The 22,125-nt window shown below is 41.0% G+C and overlaps 1 protein-coding gene across 10 annotated transcripts in view; it reads right to left on the reverse strand.

Annotated features, from left to right (window-relative positions):
• Positions 1-22,125, reverse strand: part of ralgapa1 (Ral GTPase activating protein catalytic subunit alpha 1) — a 78,698-nt gene that overhangs the window by 16,999 nt on the left and 39,574 nt on the right. For all 10 annotated transcript variants that reach the window (XR_010527392.2, XR_012335302.1, XR_010527389.2 and 7 more), the window contains 6 exons: positions 19,345-20,320; positions 17,037-17,108; positions 15,201-15,324; positions 14,879-15,034; positions 10,133-10,291; positions 7,308-7,435 (listed from right to left, as the gene is read on the reverse strand). Coding sequence is in view for 7 of the 10 variants with exons in the window: in XM_065253364.2 (XP_065109436.1) it covers positions 7,308-7,435; positions 10,133-10,291; positions 14,879-15,034; positions 15,201-15,324; positions 17,037-17,108; positions 19,345-20,320 (1,615 nt within the window). In the remaining 3 variants the exon portion in view is untranslated. The remainder of the gene's footprint in view (positions 1-7,307; positions 7,436-10,132; positions 10,292-14,878; positions 15,035-15,200; positions 15,325-17,036; positions 17,109-19,344; positions 20,321-22,125) is intronic.

Here is a 22,125-nt window from a genome sequence, read left to right on the forward strand (position 1 = left end):
AGTTAAAAAGTGGAAATCCATGAAAGGGGCTCTTTAAAGGAACAATATGGTTACATCACTTTCTTTTTCCCTGCAATGGCTACATGTGGCGGCCCATCAACAGGTAAGCAGGAGATAGAGTAACTTCTATCCTCACATCCCTGGGTTCTCCGCGAGCAGACCAGCTCGTCTGACACACAGATCTTCTAATCACGGCTAGCCTGCCATCCAACCCCCAAAGTCATCAATTATTCGCACAGGACTGAAAGAAAAACGAGCGCGCAAGCTCTTGGCGAAAGAACAGACGGAGGAATGGTTTCAAAATAAAAGGGATCGGATTGAAAGAAAAACAGAGAGAGAGAGAAAAGGTTTGGAGAGACATCCGTCGATAATGACAGATTACTGTAATTCAGGCTGTCAGGAGCATCGACCTGTGCGGCTCACGCCAATCAATAGCTCAGTCCACTATCGAGCTCCGCGCAGGCACACAGATGGGCGAGATTGCTGCGAGCGAGAGACTCAAGCTGAGCCAAACAATCTCTCCGGCTTGGAAGACATGGCAGATGAGAATCGCTTCCCCCCCCCTTTTCTCTCACTCATTTTCCCCCTCCTTTCTGCCATCGCTTTGTTTTCTGGAAGTAGCATCTCTCAGATGAGAACAGAGCACTTTTAAAGAAAGGTTAAAGTCCGCAGCTGGAGCGGTTATACAAATTTATAGTGCCAATGAGCCACTGCGGTTGGACTTGCACTTGTACATGTTCAGAAACTGAACATTAGGAACCCTACAAATGGCCTGTATGTTGCTAAGGTCTCCCAGTGTTTGCTTTAAGAGGAGTATAATTTGTTTTTTAAGTGTATGTGTGTCTGCACGATGGAATGCATAGTAAATATTGTTTATTTGACCTGTACGTGTACACAGACGTCCGACACATGTGCAATGCGACAAAATGTACATGCATGCGCGACCTACGCGTACTAAGTACAGTGCTCACGTATTCAGATGATGAAATTTATATCACTTATGCATAAAAAACTGACCAATACTAGGCATTCAGGCTAGTTGATTACCTTTAAGTCTGTTTTATTCTGGTTTTCATATATGGATGCGGTCTGATCTTATGGGATTTCTTAAAGGGATAGTTTACACAAAAATGAAAATAATGTTAATGACTTACCCTCATGTCGACCTCCGTTCATCTTCGGAACACAGTTTAAGATGTTTTAGATTTAGTCCAAGAGCTTTCTGACCCTCGATTGAAAATGTATGTACAATATGCTGTCCATGTCCAGAAAGGTTATTAAAACATCATCAAAGTAGTCCATGTGACATGAGTGGGTCAGTTAGAATGTGTTGAAGCATCAAAAATACATTTTGGTCCAAAAAGAACCAAAATTACGACTTTATTTCAGCATTGTCTTCTCTTCCGCGTCTGTTGTGAACCGCGTGCACAAGACTGAAGTCACATGACTACAGTGACGCAGCTGACGTGTTTTCCTCAGACATGTTTGCGACATTATTTTTTTTCAAACTTACACCGTGCGTCTCCATCAGACTGCAAACAAAGCTCAGGCAAAAACAAAAAACAGCTGGGGCGCCCCAGATAACACGTCAGCCGCGTCGTACGTCATCCGCATCACTGCAGTCATGTGACTTCAGTCTCGTGCTTGCGCTTCACAACAGAACCGGAAGAAAAGTCAAAATGTTTTTTCTTTTCGAAACAAATTGTACTTTCGATGCTTCAACACATTCTAACTGACCCACTGATGTCACATGGACTACTTTGATGATGTTTTTATTACCTTTCTGGACATGGACTGTATACCATACATAGATTTTCAATGGAGGGTCAGAAAGCTCTCGGACTAAATATAAAACATCTTAAACTGAGTTTCCAAAGATGAACGGAGGTCTTACGAGTTTGGAACGACATGAGGGTGAGTCATTAATGATATTATTTTCATTTTGGGGTGAACTATCCCTTTAACTATTGTGTGATGTTGCTAATGCATATGAATTTGTGCAATGTGAATCGTACGATTGGTAAAAAAAATAAGAATTAAGCAATGGTAAAGCTCCACCCCTAACTAACATTACTGGGGTGAAAGCAGATCGTACAAAAACAGATGAATGAGACTGTATGATTTCATAAGAATAAGCCACCAAATTGCCATGAGATTGTGTTGTATGGATCCAAGCAAGTTCATATTTTTTACCTGACTACTAAACATAAGGCAAAAACCATGAACTGATCACTTGGAAAAATAATTAGCAAATATTTCCATGTGGAAACCATGTGGCAAAAACTAAACAGGGGAGAAGGAACAGTAAAACTTGCCTAACACTTAATTATTAAATAAAGGGAAACCAATACCATTAATGTACTGTTAAATTAACTATAAAATATTATTTAATTGCACGCGGCAACAACATATGCTGCCCTGCATCACAACATTGACTGAAGAGGCTGGACAAACCCGAACAATAAGAGTACCACGACAGAGGTGTGAGAGAGAAAAACAGCGGCAAATTGTCAGAGGACCATTTTAGACGCAAATGGTTGTGCAGCAGGCACTGAAGGATGATCAGTCTGATTCCATCACCTGCCCGGCTGGGTGGGCAGAGCGCTCTACATGTGCACAGCTGAAAAATAAGACATCAATAATTATCGAGCGGCTCTACCTTCTCCCGCTTTGAGCCGGAGCCCAACCTGACCGCTAGCCAGTCAATCAGTACATACACGAGCCAGCTCTGTGCTGCAAAGAGAAAGGGAGCAAAAACAAAACAAACTGATTTGCAAATGATACTCACTTCTACCAACTTAAAAATTAAATATAGCTGCAAGCAGCAATGGCGGGCCCTCGCACGTTTTTTTTACCGCTACACGGTGCGTCCAAGAAATCGATGCACGGTGGGCAAGGGCATCAAGTGGGTAAATATCAGTGGGCTATTTAATGTTGTTACTGAGCCATTTGGGGACTGTAGGTAGAAGAAACCCCACATTTTAGACAAACGGGGGCGCTAGTGAGCCACTTAAGAGACACGCCTATGTGTGACCTGTTTGTGCACACTTAACAGCTGACAACTCTGATGTGTGTGCCGACTTTTAGGTTAATCTAAGCAGGCCAAGAGCCCTAAATATGCCTGAAATAAATGTAAAGTTTGGGGCGTTGCCATGGGAACAGCTTTCGAGATATCAAAAATCCCTTCGCAATTTATCATCTACAATGTCTCGGCATCATGTTGACCACTTTTGGTGTCAATCTCATGAATATTCTAGAAGGAGTATTTAAAAGAACATCGGCGTCAACTGAAAGGCTTAAATATGCCTTTAAAATGAAAGTAAAATCTGACGCGTTGCCATGGGAACAGCGTTTGAGATATCAAAAATCCCTTCGCAATTTATCATCTACAATGTCTCGGCATCATGTTGACCACTTCTGGTGTCAATCTCATGAATATTATAGAAGGAGTATTTAAAAGAACATCGGCGTCAACTTAAAGGCTTAAATAAACCTCTAAAATGAAAGTAAAATCTGACGCGTTGCCATGGGAACAGCGTTTGAGATATCAAAAATCCCTTCGCAATTTATCATCTACAATGTCTCGGCATCATGTTGACCACTTTTGGTGTCAATCGCATGAAAATCCTAGAAGGAGTATTTAAAAGAACATCGCATGGAACTGTAAGGCTTAAATATGCCTTTAAAATGAAAGTAAAGTTTGACAGGTTGCCATGGGAACAGCGTTCGAGATATCAAAAATCCCTTCGCAATTTATCATCTACAATGTCTCGGCATCATGTTGACCACTTCTTGTGTCAATCGCATGAAAATCCTAGAAGGAGTATTTAAAAGAACATCGGCGTCAACTGAAAGGCCTAAATATGCCTTTAAAATGAAAGTAAAGTTTGACGCGTTGCCATGGGAACAGCGTTCAACATATCAAAAATCCCTTCGCAATTTATCATCTACAATGCCTCAGCATCATGCTGACCACTTCTGGAGTCAATCGCATGAATATTCTAGAAGGAGTATTTAAAAGAACATCGGCGTCAACTGAAAGGCTTAAATATGCCTTAAAAATGAAAGTAAAGTTTGACGCGTCGCCATGGCAGAATCGTTCGAGATATCAAAAATCCCTTCGCAATTTATCATCTACAATGTCTCGGCATCATGTTGACCACTTTTGGTGTCAATCGCATGAAAATCCTAGAAGGAGTATTTAAAAGAACATCGCATGGAACTGTAAGGCTTAAATATGCCTTTAAAATGAAAGTAAAGTTTGACAGGTTGCCATGGGAACAGCGTTCGAGATATCAAAAATCCCTTCGCAATTTATCATCTACAATGTCTCGGCATCATGTTGACCACTTCTTGTGTCAATCGCATGAAAATCCTAGAAGGAGTATTTAAAAGAACATCGGCGTCAACTGAAAAGCCTAAATATGCCTTTAAAATGAAAGTAAAGTTTGACGCGTTGCCATGGGAACAGCGTTCAACATATCAAAAATCCCTTCGCAATTTATCATCTACAATGCCTCAGCATCATGCTGACCACTTCTGGAGTCAATCGCATGAATATTCTAGAAGGAGTATTTAAAAGAACATCGGCGTCAACTGAAAGGCTTAAATATGCCTTAAAAATGAAAGTAAAGTTTGACGCGTCGCCATGGCAGAACCGTTCGAGATATCAAAAATCCCTTCGCAATTTAGCAAGTACAATGTCTCAGCATCATGTTTACCACGTTTGGTGTCAATCGCATGCATCCTCTAGGAGGAGTATTTAAAAGTTCAATGCATGCATTTTTTAAACAATTCAAAATAGCCGACTTCCTGTTGGGCGGAGCTTAAATGTTAGAGGGCGAAAGTTGTTTGGGTCGATGAGATCTATATGCGTACCAACTCTCGTACATGTGTGTAAATTTTTGCCCGATCTGTGCCCCAATGTTTGTTTTTGCATTACAGGGGGCGCTACAGAGCCCCTGTGCCACGCCAGAGTTCCAGCCTTTGGATTTCTGCGATGACGGACGACTCTCACGTCTGTGCCAATTTTCAAGAGTTTTCGAGTATGTTAAGGCCCCCAAAATGTCCAAAAGTGTTAAAAAAAAAAAATAATAATAATAATAATAAAACAAGCAGCAATGGCGGGCCCTCGCACGTTTTTTTACCGCTACACGGTGCGTCCGAGAAAACGATGCACGGTGGGCAAGGGCCTCAAGTGGGTAAATATCAGTGGGCTATTTAATGTTGTTACTGAGCAATTTGGGGACTGTAGGTAAAAGAAACTCCACATTTTAGACAAACGGGGGCACTAGTGAGCCACTTAAGAGACACGCCTATGTCTGACCTGTTTGTGCACACTTAACAGCCAACAACTCTGATGTGTGTGCCAACTTTAAGGTTAATCTAAGCACGTCCAGAGCCTTAAACATGCCTAAAATTAAAGTAAAGTTTGACGCGTTGCCATGGGAACAGCGTTCAAGATGTCAAAAATTCCTTCACAATTTATCATCTACTATGCCTCAGCATCATGTTGACCACTTCTGGAGTCAATCGCATGAATATCCTAGAAGGAGTATTTAAAAGAACATCGGCGTCAACTGAAAGGCTTAAATATGCCTTTAAAATTAAAGTAAAGTTTGACACGTTGCCATGGGAACAGCGTTCAAGATATCAAAAATCCCTTTGCAATTTATCATCTACAATGTCTCGGCATCATGTTGACCACTTTTGGTGTCAATCGCATGAATAGTCTAGAAGGAGTATTTAAAAGAACATCGGCGTCAACTGAAACGCTTAAATATGCCTTTAAAATGAAAGTAAAGTGTGACGCGTTGCCATGGGAACAGCGTTTGAGATATCAAAAATCTCTTCGCAATTTATCATCTACAATGTCTCAGCATTATGTTGACCACTTCTGGAGTCAATCACATGAATATCCTAGAAGGAGTATTTAAAGGAACATCGGCGTCAACTGAAAGGCTTAAAAATGCCTTTAAAATGAAAGTAAAGTTTTACACGTTGCCATGGGAACAGCGTTCGAGATATCAAAAATCCCTTCGCAATTTATCATCTACAATGTCTCGCCATCATGTTGACCACTTCTGGTGTCAATCGCATGAATATCCTAGAAGGAGTATTTAAAGGAACATCGGCGTCAACTGAAAGGCTTAAAAATGCCTTTAAAATGAAAGTAAAGTTTGAAGCGTTGCCATGGGAACAGCGTTTGAGATATCAAAAATCCCTTCGCAATTTATCATCTACAATGTCTCGCCATCATGTTGACCACTTTTGGTGTTAATCGCATGAATATCCTAGAAGGAGTATTTAAAGGAACATCAGCGTCAACTGAAAGGCTTAAATATGCCTATAAAATGAAAGTAAAGTTTGACGCGTTGCCATGGAAACAGCGTTTGAGATATCAAAAATCCCTTCGCAATTTATCATCTACAATCTCTCGGCATCATGTTGACCACTTTTGGTGTCAATTGCATGATTTTTCTAGAAGGAGTATTTAAAAGAACATAGCATGGAACTGTCAAAAAAAATCCAGCTTTGTGACTGACACACTTCCTGGCGCCTGGTGGTGGCGCTATATCGGGAGTCACAATAGGCACAACGATGCGATCGGAATCTTCAGACGAACAAACCCTCCGCATGGCATCACAATAAGATATTTTTTGCCTTAGATATTAGACACTTCCTGTTTCTCTGAATTCGCCATAAATTCGTCGCCTCGCCATGGCAGAACCGTTCGAGATATCAAAAATCCCTTCGCAATTTAACAAGTACAATGTCTCGACATCATGATCACCACGTTTGGTGTCAATCCCATGAATCCACTAGGAGGAGTATTTAAAAGTTCAACAAATGCATTTTTTAAACAATCCAAAATAGCGGACTTCCTGTTGGGCGGAGCTTAAATGTTAGAGGGCGAAAGTTGTTCGGGTCGATGAGATCTATATGCGTACCAACTCTCATACATGTGCGTACATTTTTGCCCGATCTGTGCATCAATGTTTTTTCTTGCATTACAGGGGGCGCTATAGAGCCCCCGTGCCACGCCCGTGTTCCAGCCTTTGGATTTCTGCGATGACGAGCGACTCTGACGTCTGTGCCAAATTTCAAGAGTTTTCGAGTATGTTAAGGCTCCCAAAAAGTCCAAAAGTGTTAAAAAAAATAAAAAAAAAAAAAAAAAAAATAATAAAAATAATAATCCGAGCAAAAACAATAGGGCTTCGCACCTACGGTGCAGGCCATTCTGGCCTGCTCCTCGGTGCTCGGGCCCTAATAAAGAAGCCCACAAACACGTCTGAGTAAAAGGATACAAATTTTGGTAGAGAGGAATCAAGGATTTTAAAGCTCTGCTGGCGTTGATGGCCGTGGCTCGTACGACTGTGGGTAAGATCTTTTCATCCACTATAGCTCCATCAAACAGGGGACCAAAAAATGGCACCTGTGGATATAAAGATAGACATGATGAGATTGACATGACCAAAATAGAAAATGTGCATGACAAGCAATTAAAATAACAATAATGTAATTAAAAATATATTTCAAAATCCCTAGAATCTGAAGTTTTTTTATACATAAACAGTATTATGGATTTTTCGAAATACATATTTTGGCCTGTCTGTAAAAGCCTGAAAAGATCCAGTGAAAAGCTCCCATGCACTAAAATGGCCCCTAAATGGACTTTCATGAAAGCCAGGCCTCTTCTTTCTTTATCTTTTCATCATTCTAGATTTCCTCAGACTGCATGAAAGACTGAAGCCTCTCCTCTCGTCTCGTCTCGTCTCGGATGCAGCTTCATAGCGGAATTCGATTCTGAGAATCTCATTCATTCAATTAGTCCTGACATAACTGAGCAGGAAACAAAGGATGCTAGTGCCCAAAGACAGATACTTTTCCTATGTCTCCTGTACAGAGTATTGAGCTGATTTACAGATAAATAACTGGATGTAACAAACAAACAAACAGCTCTGCTTCATCTTACATCCTCCGGGGTGCAGGAATGATCCTAAAGGTATTGGGGTGCAAGATTATTAATTACATGATGTAATATTTGCCAGGTAGTCCATGCTGAAGAGAGTCAAATTTATATTTGGTTGATTAATGCTGAAACAAAGTTCCTGTGGCTGTCGGTAGGGCATTGCTTTAACAGCACAAAGGTCATGGGTTCGAATCCACACACATACTTAGACAAGACAGATTCAGTCGCTATGAGGCTGTTTACACTTGGCATTAACATGCGTTTTCGTCGATCGGATCACAAGTGGACAACGTTAATGCCAGGTGTAAACGGTGTTCAAAACGTTTTGAACGCGTCCACTTTCGACCACTTTCAACCACATTCAGAGGTAGTCGAAACCACTTTTGATCGGATCGCTTTGGAGCTGCGGAACGCAATGTGGTTGAATGTGTTCGAACAGCCACACGCGACTGCCTTCTCTCCGCCCATTTATCTAATATGAGGTATTAAAGACTAATTTTACGTCATTTTTGACTTCTGGCGTGAACATACGGTGAACAGCGCTATTTTTAACCTTTCATTGATAAAACTTCTGCGGGTGTTCTCCGTAGTTTCGTTTTGAAAGCGTGAAAGTTGCACGATCCTATTTCATCAATTGCGCTGAAAATTCAGAGAAAGCTCCAACAAATAAACGTACAAAACACTGTGCAGCATGTATACTTGCTAAACAAGCAGCGGGCTCCGACATATTATAAGTTTGCGTCCATATAAACTCATAATTACTCCCGCTCGCGTTTGAATGACAGCAGAGAGACTCGCCCATCGTCTCACAGACCACCCCCTCACAGTATTCAGGACAGATGCGGTCGAAAGTGGACAAAAGAGACGGATTTAAATACCAGGTGTAAACGTAATGTGTCTCTCTCGTCCACTTGTGATCCGATCGACGAAAACACATCTTAAAACCAAGTGTAAACAGCCCCTTTGGATAAATGTATTCCAGAGGCCACAAATAAAGTTGTGCGAGGTGTGCAAACAATTTTCAGGTTTAACACTTCATCAATGTCATGTTGTTTTTCGGGTCTTTTTTTCTTTTGTTTGAGCTATGTTTGGATCTACGTACCATTGAAAATTTATTCGTCACTTGACTTTAGTTTTTCTCCTGCATAGGCTCAACAAATTTTGAACCAGGAAAAACCCTGGATTTGGACCTGTGTCTGGCTCTACGCCTTCCTGCTTTTTCACCACGCTGTTTACATCAATGTTTATATAGCATAGTTTATATATGCTTCTATAATTCCAACTATTCTTTATTTTATTAATCATAATATCCCCGCCACAATTTTTCTTATCTAAAAAACATTTTGGATAGTGATGCACCGATCATGATTTTTCATTGCCGATTCCTTTACAAGCAAATAGGATGTTTCCGATTTTTTCTTTAAGCAAGAGACTTAAAGAACGTACACGCGCTTTATCAAATGGCTATCCTCCAGACATGACGGACCACGTCTTTATCTCATTTCGGCCATGTGGTGCGCGTCCCCGCTCGCGGTGTGATGCATGGATTAGCTATTCTCCGAGAGGCACTTGACGGCCTTTTGTGCATTGATTTTTTTGTTTTTGGACCACCTAGTTAAGGCGGTATGGTTTCCAAGCTTAGGCGGGCCACCTTAACTGAAATATGCTGCGGGAAACCCTGCACTATGGATTTACAAACATGAGTAACTGTGGGTTCACACCAGATGCGTTTGAGGCGCGTTGTTGGACGCTTTAACATTTTGAGTGTACTCGCTTCATTCGCGCGTGAAAGCCGCATGTGAAATTCTAGTCATCGAGACATTCACGGGGAAATTCATGGGGCTTCTGTGACTCCACTCGCTTCCTGTAATCACGTCACTACTAGAGCAAGCTCTTTATTGGTTTACACAGCGCTTTTTTCCGGAAAAGTTCAGATTTTTCATCTTGCGCGTTTCCAGCGGCAACACTCAATTCGCGCCGAGACAAAATCGAATCTACCATGCCGCGGTAAACGCCTCATTTGTGCCGCGAAAACTCTAGACGCACGTCAATGCATCTTTACATTGACTTAACATTGAAATCACTCGCGCTTGACGCCTCTGCCGCGGCTGGTGTGAACGCAGCATTACAATTCACTGCTGTGTTTCAAGTCATTCTCACCTCGGGCTTCTTGATAATTTGGATGCTGTACATGTGGTTCTTCATGGGGTAGATGATGATCAGCACATCTCCAAACTCAGTAGGAATGATGCCCCTCCTGTAGTCCCGTGAGTGCTCTGACCACACAATGTGCACTTCATCGTTGCCCAGGTGTCGTAACTATACAGAGAAACAGGAAAAATATGAGACACATGTAAGGAGTACACGGTACATATAAATTATGCATTTTTGAGCTCCACATATATAAACATTGCGATGAAAGGGAGTAAATGACCACACAGATGTGATTTTACATTTACAATTTGGGTGACAAGATGAAAGAACACAAGGCTCATGTCAGCATCATTGAAATTCAGTACAAGTCATATTTTCTGTTCACGTTCCCTGTAACAAAAACTTTAACTGATCCGAATTAAATTAGTCTGAGCTGGAATCTAGGTATCTACTACAGCAATGTTAACCTTGTACTGTGTGACAGTCTTGAGCGGGCCCGCTCTCCACCTATCATCTATCTTCCCCAGATCACTCCATCTTCCTGGGACTCGCTCAATCACTGCCGCCTTCACGGACACAGCGACCCGTCAACTCTCCAGAGCGAAAGTTGTGACCTTTACGCGGCCAATCACAGTCTCCTTTCATCTAACAGACAACATTTGTTTGTTTCTCTTATCTAAAAATTCTGATTGCAGCTACCGCAAAAGTTTTTTAAATTAGCTTTGATGACACTTTACGTTTGAAAACCACCTGCATGGCCTTACAAAAGTAACACAGTCAGCCAATCGGATCATGGCCATGAAGCAACCAACCTGTGTATGTGGTGTAGCACCACTGGCCGTGCTGACACGCTTTAGTGTCTAGTTAACATGGTTTAGAGCGGCTATCGGAAGATCGTGCTCTGGATAGCCTCTCCAGCAGCCCTTGCAAATCTAATTTGCCTCCGAGGAGTTATGATAGGCGATGCAGCGCAGAGACGAACCCAATTTAATTTGGGGCGAAATATAGGCACGTGTGGTGTGGATGTCCTCCGAGCTCCCCTGTGGGATAGGAACGGCGATCCAAGACCCCTCCGCTGGACCAAACCAGCCTCGCACGTCACTTCACCTCGCGCCTTACGCTCAAATTACAGCCATGAATTACATCCAGCTCTCAGCTGCCGGCCACAAACCAGGGCTGCCATTTCGTTCGAGGGTGTGCGTCTGTGTGACAAAGCGATTAAGAGTTTTATTGGACGTTAAGGTGGTCTGTACTGAGAGATTTTCTTTCATCTCAGCAATCTTTGTTTAAATCAAGCAATATCTTAGAAATGCCACACGCGTCGGCAGAAATTCTGTCCTCCTGAGGAGGAGCGATAGATCTGCGTTAGATCGCACTTAATAAAGCATCAGATGTTTTACCGGTCACCACAAAGAAAACAACAGAGGATCTTTTCTACACATATGCAGAAGAGAAATGTGTTATGATGGTTATGAAAAAGGTTCAGAGGCCATCAGGTTTTAAACACGCAATATTCACATATTTACAGTAAGGTTTAATTCATTAATAATAGTTCATGCATAAGCTAAATTAGCTTACATTTTTTTTACTGCATTTACTAATCTTGGTTATTACAAATACAACTTAGTTAGTTTATTATGTAATTACAAAGGTGAACAGATCCATTTAAATATGTTGATGTTTAAATTAACATGAAGATAAATGTAGAAGAAATATTGGTAATAGTTTACAATAAAGTTTAATGTATTTGTTTACAATAAGGTTAATAATATTAAATGCATGAACTAACACGAACAAACAATAAACAAATTAGTTTTTCAGCATTTATTAATTCTTGTTAAATGCTTTATTCTGATTGGTTGAAAAATGCTCCAGGGGTATCCATTATTTTTCAATAAACGCACACCTAACCTGTCAAATGTCTTAAAATAACCACCAGAGCAATGTCTGTGATAACCGTGGTGAATAATCGACTCTGGTCCTTTAAATAATTTGAAAATAATAAATGGCTGTCAAAAGATTAATCGTGATTTATCGCATACAAAAAAGTTTTTTGCATAATTTATGTGTGTGGACTGTGTGTAATAATTTTATATATATATATAAATCAACGCGTCTTCACATTGACTTAACATTAAAATCACTCTCGCTTGACGCCTCTACCACGGCTGGTGTGAACGCAGCACTAAGAATACGGAGATACATAAATATGGGCAGCAATACATCAATGTGCTCATAATTTTATGACTTTGGACTTGTGAATGGGCAGCTTTTGGTTGTGAATATCTGTCCCTATTTAACTCTTTCGCTGCCATTGACGAGATATCTCGTCAATTAAGAGAAAACGCTTCCCTGCCAATGACGAGTATTTCCGCAACTTATAAAACCGGGAAGTGTCGCCCTAGAGCACCCAGCTGCAAGTCCGTCTAAGTTTTGAGGATCAAAAAAATTGAAAAATGGAATTATCTCAAAACGTGGTGTTTTTGAAGAAACCTACCCATATTTGAGAGGGGATAAAAGAGAACTAATGAAGGTAGGATGAAACAGATTTTTTTTTGAAAGCAGAGGGTCTGTTCTTTCATTTGATCTATTGTATGTTTATATATTTAAAGAAGAACATTTTCTGGAAGGCATTAAACTTTTGTAAAAAATTATGAAAAATGCTGGGGCTTGCAACTTAAAAAAAAAAAACGCTGGTGGCGAAAGAGTTATTGTGTTAAAATAGGAAATTTCTTTAAAAACATTCCTCCTCTTCTAACATCCCTGAATATAATAAAAATAAAGACAATCACAATCTAACTCTACAATATCCCACAAACCTCTGCTCTGTCTCATAAAAACGAAGTCACGCTGTAGGCGAGACCATTTCATACTAAAGGTGGTAATCTAATTAGGGCCCCCCTCTCTCACCCCAATAAACGCCCCATAAAATGCCCCTCTCAGGGTCCACTGTATTCCCCCCTCCCTAGTGTCACTCACCGCAATATCACATTTCTATCAGCGTTCATTAATATGTCTTTAGGGCGCATTAGCACCTTATCGCCCCCTCTCTGCCCCAGAAGACGTATGAGTGAGGATGTAAGGGGACAGCTCTAATGACAAGCGATTGGTCATTCAGCATGGGTCGCTCGCTCCACAAACAGCCCCATATCGCAGCCTCCCAGCCAAGCTCATTACGGCTAATGCTGCACATTATTAGATTTGTGCTGCCCATGTGAACGGAAAAAAATACCCATGCAGACAGACATTTGTACAAAGAGAAAAACCAAGAAAAATGTCTGTGTTTAAAAACCTAGTGCTGTGGGAGACTTGACTTTCAACTGATGTTGAAGGTTGACGTTAACATGCTGTTTAATGCATGATACTAGCATAGCAAATAGTAGTTTTACTTTTTAAACGTTAAATAAATTACATTAAATTAAAGTTAAATGCTTGGTTCACTTGGTTGTTCATTGCAATGCATTATTGCCATTTCCATTAAGGATACATGCAGTGCTGCCTTACAATTTGTCAAAAGACGATAATTTGAAAGGAGCATTATGCTACTTAGCTTTTTCCCCAACCCTTTGTGTGCCTATGATGTCCCAAAATGCAACCTACATAGACAGCTCACTAGATTTTGCAACAGAGCCAATGCTTCCCGGTGAGGTCACTATGACTGTAGGGACGAGACAAAAAAATAAAAAAGTATAGAAAGGCTGTGACATCCTTTTTAAATAAAAGAGAGATGGAGATCAAAGCCAGTGGGAGAGGCAGAATAAAGTACGGCTGTTAGGAGTCATTACTATCTCTTTTTCTCTGCTCTGATAGCAAAAGAGGACCTTTACTCTCCACGGGGAACCCAGCAACACAAAAGTGCAGCTCTCGGCAGGTATAAGTGTCCCACCCCATAGATTAGCCTGGGTTAGATTTAATGATGAGGTGTGAATGGTCGGGTCAGTGAGGTTCTGTACATCACTTCACCTAAAGCACAAGAGGAGCGCTACAGGAGAGCTCGAGACAAAAGAGAGCTATGAGGAGAACAACACTGTCTACAAGCTTAAAGGTCTTTCAGAGGTGATCGGCCAGAAGGAAAGTTTAACTCTTTAGTGGATCAACTGCTTTTGGATATTGAAAAATTTTGAAATAAGACCTTCACTAACATTCACAATGCAAAACTCCTTTACTCAGTCTACTCAAAAATTATCAAAACTAAGCTGCATAAATAGAAGTGCAGCAGTACAGTATTTGGTAACTTAAATTGAAATACCCGGTATAAAGAAGTTAGCAATCCTAACTGAGGGCATTCACAACCTTCTAGATTTAAAGACCATTTTTGTGGAAGAATGGGCCAGTATCACTCCTGAGCAATGCAGACGACTGGTCTCTCAAGAAGCTGTAATCACCAACAAAGGCTTTTCTACAAAGTATTAAATAAAGTGTGTTCAATACTTATTCCCTGTGTCATTTTAACTTTATTATGACTCAACTTGTATACTTAAATGTTCTGATTTCTTTGTATGAATTCAATATTTGGCTTGATGGCTACATCTGGTGGAAATTTTGTGTCAATAGCCCACTTAGAAATCCCCTTACTGATAAAAATGCTTATGTGTCAAAAACTTATTTTCCCTGCTGTAGATATCTTGTACATTGTACATAAAGGACAGCATGCTTTTTAAGGTCAGAGAAACAATGGAAGATGGTCACGTAATGCAAAACTAAAAAGTAACCATTTAAAAGAAATTATGTCTTTTGCAAAAATCCTCTCACCTTTTTAGTAAGCGAGTCGTCTGAATCTGGGGGCATGCGCGTGGAGACGTGAAACATCGCCTCTACTGTAGAAGTGGCAAAGTAGGGCATGGTCAAACCTGTACTTTTGTTACGCTGAAGGCCACCCATGAATCCACAGTGACTAGTGAGGTTCACCTTAAAATACGAGAAAAAAGTTTGATTGGGTTGTGTTGTCAAATCTCATTCTCATTATTCACAAAAATTTACAGCTACTCCATATTTAAGCATTTTGGGTTACTTAAATAAGGCCGGGGACACAGTATTAATGACTTATGGGTTAATTTGAACAATGATCATGTACCTCCCAACCCAGGCCTGACACAAAGTCCTCGTACGCCTGACTTCCAGCTGTGTTGGACAAAATGGAGTGCTTGTCTTCTTGGCCTTCTGCCACATAAAATACTGCAATCTTGTGCGTTTCACGACTGGACAACCAAAACAGAGGTACATTTATGAGTCAAAGATGAGATGTATTAGGTAGCCACACAGATGAAAATAGGGAAAAGATGCATTACTCAAATTTTTAGCCAATTATTGTAAATACGAGTTTCCTAGTCGAAAATTAGACATGAGTGGCCTCTCAAGACGTAGACCGGAAGACTCTAACTGAGCGTTCATACCGCCGCCGCCAAGAGCGTCAAAGTGGCCGGAAGTCATTCATTTTCAATGAGAGCCAGCAACGAGCTCCACCGATCAGTGGCGCGGTGCGTCTTGGACGGTGTGAACATCGTGAAGAGTTGTAAGCAGCTCAACTTTATAGAAATTAGCTATGAGGTGATTCGGTCTCAACCAATCGCAAAGTGAAAACCAACAGAAGTTTTTCGTGGCCTGTACCAGGGTGCAGTACGCTTAAGCGTACCCTTGTACGCTTTGCAGAGGTGGTCTCGGGTACAGTTCGCTTTGATTCAGGGCAGGGCATGCATGCCGAAATGTGAAACTTCAGCAGATACTGTAAAACCTTATGATATGCGCAGTACAAACACATACAGCCGCGTGTCACTGCATCCTAAACGACCCCATATAACAGAGTCGTATTTGACATCATGCATGCTGCGCAGATCAATCGGTTTATGCCATTCAAGCGGCATAAGAGTGATTGGAGAGCAGACTGCTCCTAATATGCTTTATAATCTCTTGTCATACGGCAAAGGATTTGCACAGCACGCATGATTTCAAAAACACCTTATAAGCCATATCACATATACTCATATCTTCCAGTTATTCTTATAAACACGTATCATAAAGTGATGAGTGAGGGAGTGAAGAGGGGGGACAATCGTACTCGGGTACGGTTCGGTCTAGCAAAGTATGATGTGAACACAACGCACCCTAAGATAATTTTAAAATCCGACTTTCTGAGTTGGGGTGACCTTAAAAGGGACATTTCACAAGACTTTTAAGATGTCAAATAAACTTTGGTGTCCCTAGAGTACATTTGTGAAGTTCTAGCTCAAAATACCCCACAGATCATTTATTATAGCATGTTAAAATGTGCCATTTTTGGATGTCCATTTAAATGCAAACGAGCTGATCTCTGCACTAAATGGCAGTGCTGTGGTTGGAAAGTGCAGATACAGGGGTGGTATTATCCTATTCTGACATCACAAGGGGAGCCAATTTTTAATGACATATTTTTTCACATGCTTGCAGATAATGATTTACCAAAAATAAGTTACTGGGTTGCTATTTTTAACATTTACTAAGTTGATTGAAGCACTGGGGACACAATTATGGCACTTAAGCATGGAAAAAGTTAGATTTTCATGATATGTCCCCTTTAAACTTTGAACATGGTAAGAGGAAAACTTATCGATAATGTTTTTGTTATTTTTACTTTGCATAAAAAACACACTAATGCGTCAAATGGTTATTTGTATACGTAAACATGCATGTATTTGATCAAAAAAAAAAAAAAAAAAAATCGTCAGCTTAAAAATCGTCTATCTAAGAAGAATGGTAAAAGTATAGAGGAGATTGGATGATGCATAGTTAACAACAGACAAGATGCTAATTTTTTATGATAACACAGCTTTCTTTATGAAACAACGACTACGTAATTACGACTTTTGAAGTGGGAAGTAGGAAATTACCAAAATCATGTGAAAAATAATGAAGGATGAAAGGAAAAGCAGCATACCACTGTCTGGAATCCAGATTCTTCAGCTCTCTCAGTAGTTTTTCGTTTTTCTTCAGCAGGTGAAAACTGTTCCTGTGGACAAAATATTTAAACGTGTGAGCTGACTGATCACTTCTGATTGATTTACTTAACACAAGCAATCAATAACTGTGGATACCAATGGACCCAATACTTCCTTCTATTAGGAAATCTGTACTGCCTTGACATGTTATTATGTTGCTTACATATTTAGAAAATATAAAGGGAAAGAAAAGTGAAATATTGATAAAGGAAAATGGGAAAAAAGATGAAGAACAAGCCAACAAACAAGCAACAAAACAGTTATATAGGGATGGAAAGACCTGTGTGTCAGATCTCTTTCTTTCATTAAAACCCTGTTTACTTAATTATCCACCTCCTTGTTTTTCTCACATACTCCAGGATATTCTGACTCTTGAGGCAAAAACACACAAAAATAGACAATAGAGGAACACAACTTGCAAAGTGACAAATAAACATAAAACAAAACGAATGATTCATCATCAGATATTGCGATATTTCTTGTCCGACGCCTTTATAGATTCAGCAAACCTTCATTTACTCCCTCTCTCCATCCCTCCAAGTGGCCGTGCGAGTCGTGCGGAAAAGCCACACGATGCTCTCTAAAAGGACTTTTGTTTTGTTCCCTTTTCTTTGAGCAGGGGTCTCTTTATTAGCTTGTTGCAATGTAATGGTCTTCATTTTCTCCATTGAAAGTGAGCCATTTCACGAGGCGAACACGCGAATGGCATAAAAGGCCGACATTAGACGCGCGCTCACACACACAATGGCCCGGCGGATTGCAATGCCTTAGTCTCTGACCATGGATAAATGATACATGAATGCCTGGAGAGCGACAGCAGGACAATTCCTCATTAAACAGCCCCTATGCATTTTCTCCCAGCTCTTCAACTCATAATAACCCGGCGGCCACATTCGAAAGGTAGCAGCCTTTTATTTTCGCCCCGCATATCAGGCAAGAATGAAAAGTACCACGGCTGCTCGGCAGATAACAGACCCCTCAAGAATTAATCCCTCCATAAAAGCTGCATGCGTGCACATACACATAAACGCGCTCCCGGTGCGTTAAAGAAAAGGTTTTTTTCTGATGGCTCTATGAGGGAATGGCGAAAAACAATTTTCTTTCATTAATCTCATAACACAGAATATGTACATCATTAAAATTAATGCCATTACATTCACTGTGAATAATAACCCCAATTTTCCAATTATTTGTCATCTGGAAGTGTTTAACTATTGTCCGTAACAGCACAAAATGGATTTGGATTGAAGATAGAAATGCATTGAGGGAGATTGTCGGGTGGGGGGTTATGGTGGGCATTTAGGGTCTTTCGGTGGATGAGCTCATCAAAAAGATGTTGACAGTTTTAAGCAGATTACAGCGGCTTTGCACAACAGGATGTTTACATGCATGCATTATCGGACTTTAACAACAGCAAGACTCAGATTTATGCTAAAAAAAATAAAAAATGCTGTCATTCTCTAGATTGGAAAACAATGGCAAGACAGTTTGATCACCATTTCTTTATTTGGATTCCAAATGAAACAGCTCACTGAATAAAACTACGAAAGTCGACCGAACTGATTCTTTATCAGTCCCTCCAGAAAAACGCGATAATGCGATCGCATGATTCAACGCATAATCAGCCAACGTTGCATATTTGTGTCGCACATTCGCAGCATAAATTGCAGATTTCCGTGCACAAAATATGCAGGGCTTGCCCTGATTTTATAGTCCCTGCATTTTCATAGCAAAAAGTCACATATATCTTAGCATAAAGTTGAAAAATTTTGCATTTACTTCACACAAGCGCAGCCATGTCCCCTGTTACCATTGAAACATTATGAAGTGACGTGATTATGTTACATGAACATCACTGAAAAGCTGCAAAAGCGACTAACAAGTTCCCACAGTTTTTGCAAGTTCCCGCAATTATTGCAAGTTCCCACAATTTCATAGCATAAAATTGCATAAATATCCCACATATTCCTTCGCATTTGAAAACGTGCTACAAGATCAAGGATCTTTGCCCGCAACAATCACATAAAAACTGTTTTTCTGGAAGGACTGTTCTTTATGTAACAATAAATGACCACAGGTAGTGCAATTCGTTAATGCAGCTTACACTCATTTCTGCACACGTTGCCAAACTTTTGCAGGGTTACCTTTACACAATCTTAACCTACAGTTGACCCTTGGTTATCTGTCAGTGTTTAATCTTTGTTTTTGTTTTTTTGTCGGTTCTCAGAATCATTAATGGCATCTTACCTCTTTTCCCAGGAGTTCATGCCCAGTATATTAAGGAGCAGTTTGCAGTAGTAAAAGGCGGACTGGGGTCTCTGTGGGTTTGGCTCTTGTTGTACCGCTGCTCTCATGTTCAGATCATTGCCACGATGCAGCGTGAAGTCCCGCTCTTCGGCACATTGCTTCAGGACGGCATTGATGACATCGTTCTCCTGCTTCTCGGACACGCATGTGGGTTGCGGGGCTGGGATATTGAGCGGTGCGCTGGTACGCTGCAGGCACTCTGGGCTGGAGTATCCCAGGTACTGCAGCATCTCGTCAAGGGCGTCTTCACCATCCTGCAGGGAGTCCCAGCTTGGCACAACCTCACGGCACTGCCGTTTCGCCTGCGGGGCCATGAGTTCCAATCCTGCATCTTCGTCCTGTTCCTCAAGATCTTTCTCCTCCATGTCCTCTTTCACCTCCTCTTCATCCTCCTCCAGGTTCTCCTCATTCTCGTGAAACGCTCCATTCTCTTGATCTTCTTGACTGCCTCTTTCTAGACTGTCCTCATCACAGCCACGTTCTCCTCCTGCTGCATTGGAGGATGTATAAAGGTGCAAAGGTTGACTAGGACTGATGCAATGTGGTGGGCCATACAGTACAGCTGAGTCCCAGGAGTGTTTTCCAGAAATGTCCCTCACAATCACACGTACACAGGCATTGGTGGTGGTGAGGCCAGCCGACATACCGCCTCCGGGCAGGCCACCCTCCGCCCGGATCTGAAGGTAGGACAGCAGTGTGGTTCCATTAAGCACAAAGAATTGCAAGTTGGGTGCGTCAAACAGTTCGGGGGTCAGGTCTGTGCTCTCGCTGTATGGATTATCCTGGTTCTCGCAGACCTGGCTTGTCAGAGTGGCCGGCCCACCACTCATTGGATAGTGACCTAAGTGGTTTACCAGGTGAGATATGACTGTGCGTGCTGCAACTGAGATCAGACCTTGCTGAATTCGGTTTCTCACTGCAAGCAGATAAAAACAGATGTAAGACAGGATATGAAAAGTGCGAAACAAAGAATCTGTACCTGCAGACTTCAACAGAAAGCTCTATAGATTTTGGAAGAATTTAAGTTCTGCCTAATTTTGCCTAATTTGATTATTCTTTCAGCAAGTGTTGTAGTCAAGTCCAAGTCCGAGACCAAAGATCAAGTGTCCAGATAAAGCTGGATGCGTATTGTCAGCCTTTGACACTCAATCTTTGGGTGTGGCTTGACTCAGCTACAACGCTGCTTTAGCTACTCTTAGCTTCTTTAAATATGCATCCCACATATCTATTTAAACCAAAAATGCAAGAAAACTAGAATCTGGATTGGGGTTAAGACAAAGGAGACTGGAATAATGATTAAAATGTGCAAAGAAATTGGTTCAGATTGTAATTGGTTCAATAAGGAATTGTTCAGACACTTGATTAGTGAGTGTAGTGATATTCAGATTTAGCGGTGTTAAACTTTAGCACTGGGATGAGGGAAGATGCAGACTGTCAGTCAGGGATGTTACGGTGTACTGAAGCTGCAGGAAACACAGGGAAAGGTGCAGATGCCTCTGTACTAGTCAGTCACTCCCAACTGAGAAAATTATGTTCTTCCAGTGCCAGAACTTGTAAAGAAACCATGCAGAGAGCAGCCCAATACCAGCACACTCAACGTGCCGGAGACTCGATCCCCTTCATCAACACATGACACCAATCACATTCAGCAACACTTAATGAAACAGAAAATTCAAAGTCCTGGGCTCTCAGGGGGTGGAGAGATTATGAGGGTGGGATTTTAGCCTGATGATTTAAGCCTGATCCAGTACGAATCCAGTGCAGGGAGTCATTTCAAGAGTAATGGAGGTAGGAAACTGGTGGACACATATCTCGCTCAGGCTTGTAATGATTAGTTATTTTCTCCTGATGGAGAGACACACAGCTCCAGCAGAAGGGGTAACCAGCCCCCTGCTGTCAAACTCAAACCCCTCCCCTATCATGGACACACACGGTGAAACCAGCATGGGAGCTTGGTGATGAAGACAGGTTCGGTGATGAAGACATTTAGTTGGTTCATTCAATCATTCCCACTCCTCGTATTTCTTCTATCAGTGTGTATCTCTGGTTTGAATTCCAGAAGGCAATAACGATGGGGAAAAACAAAAGTGGTGTCTTAACCAAGATCAGCTATGTGATAAAGTTATGCTATTATGGGTTTTTGTTAAAAGGCAATGTACAATGACATTTTTTTTGTCCAAAATGTTGCTCAATGTAACTGTATAAAAACATAAAATATGTTTAAATTGAACATGATTTTGTGCTGCAATCTGCTTTCACTGACCTTAAAAATTACTTGAAATGTATCATTTTGGGACTGGTTAGGACACAATTAAAGATATAGAGGTAAAGAGGGACTACATTAACAACTAATCATTTTTAAGACACTATCTAAAGTGACCTAACGATGAGAAACACCGTGCCATCAATAAATACTCATAGTATTACAATGGCAGGTATTAAAGTCAAATCGAAACAGAATATCGCATTAGAAAAATAGTGTGCCTGGCTTATGTTTTCCACTGTGCTTTGATTGGATATAGAAAAGTAGGCGTTTCATTCCGAAATGGAAGTAGCATTAGGGCCGGAGTTAACGGATGCTCCCGCTCAAGCTGTCTTGCTGACGTCATCAGGAAATGATCGCTCCAAGAGGGTAAATACATTTCGTAAGTGGGTGATTCTTGTGAAATTAGACTTATGAGACTCATGAAACATTTTGATAAAAAAATGTAAATGCAAAGT

Source organism: Paramisgurnus dabryanus, chromosome 17 (genome assembly GCF_030506205.2).
Source record: "Paramisgurnus dabryanus chromosome 17, PD_genome_1.1, whole genome shotgun sequence".
NCBI classification, from domain to species: Eukaryota; Metazoa; Chordata; class Actinopteri; order Cypriniformes; family Cobitidae; genus Paramisgurnus; species Paramisgurnus dabryanus.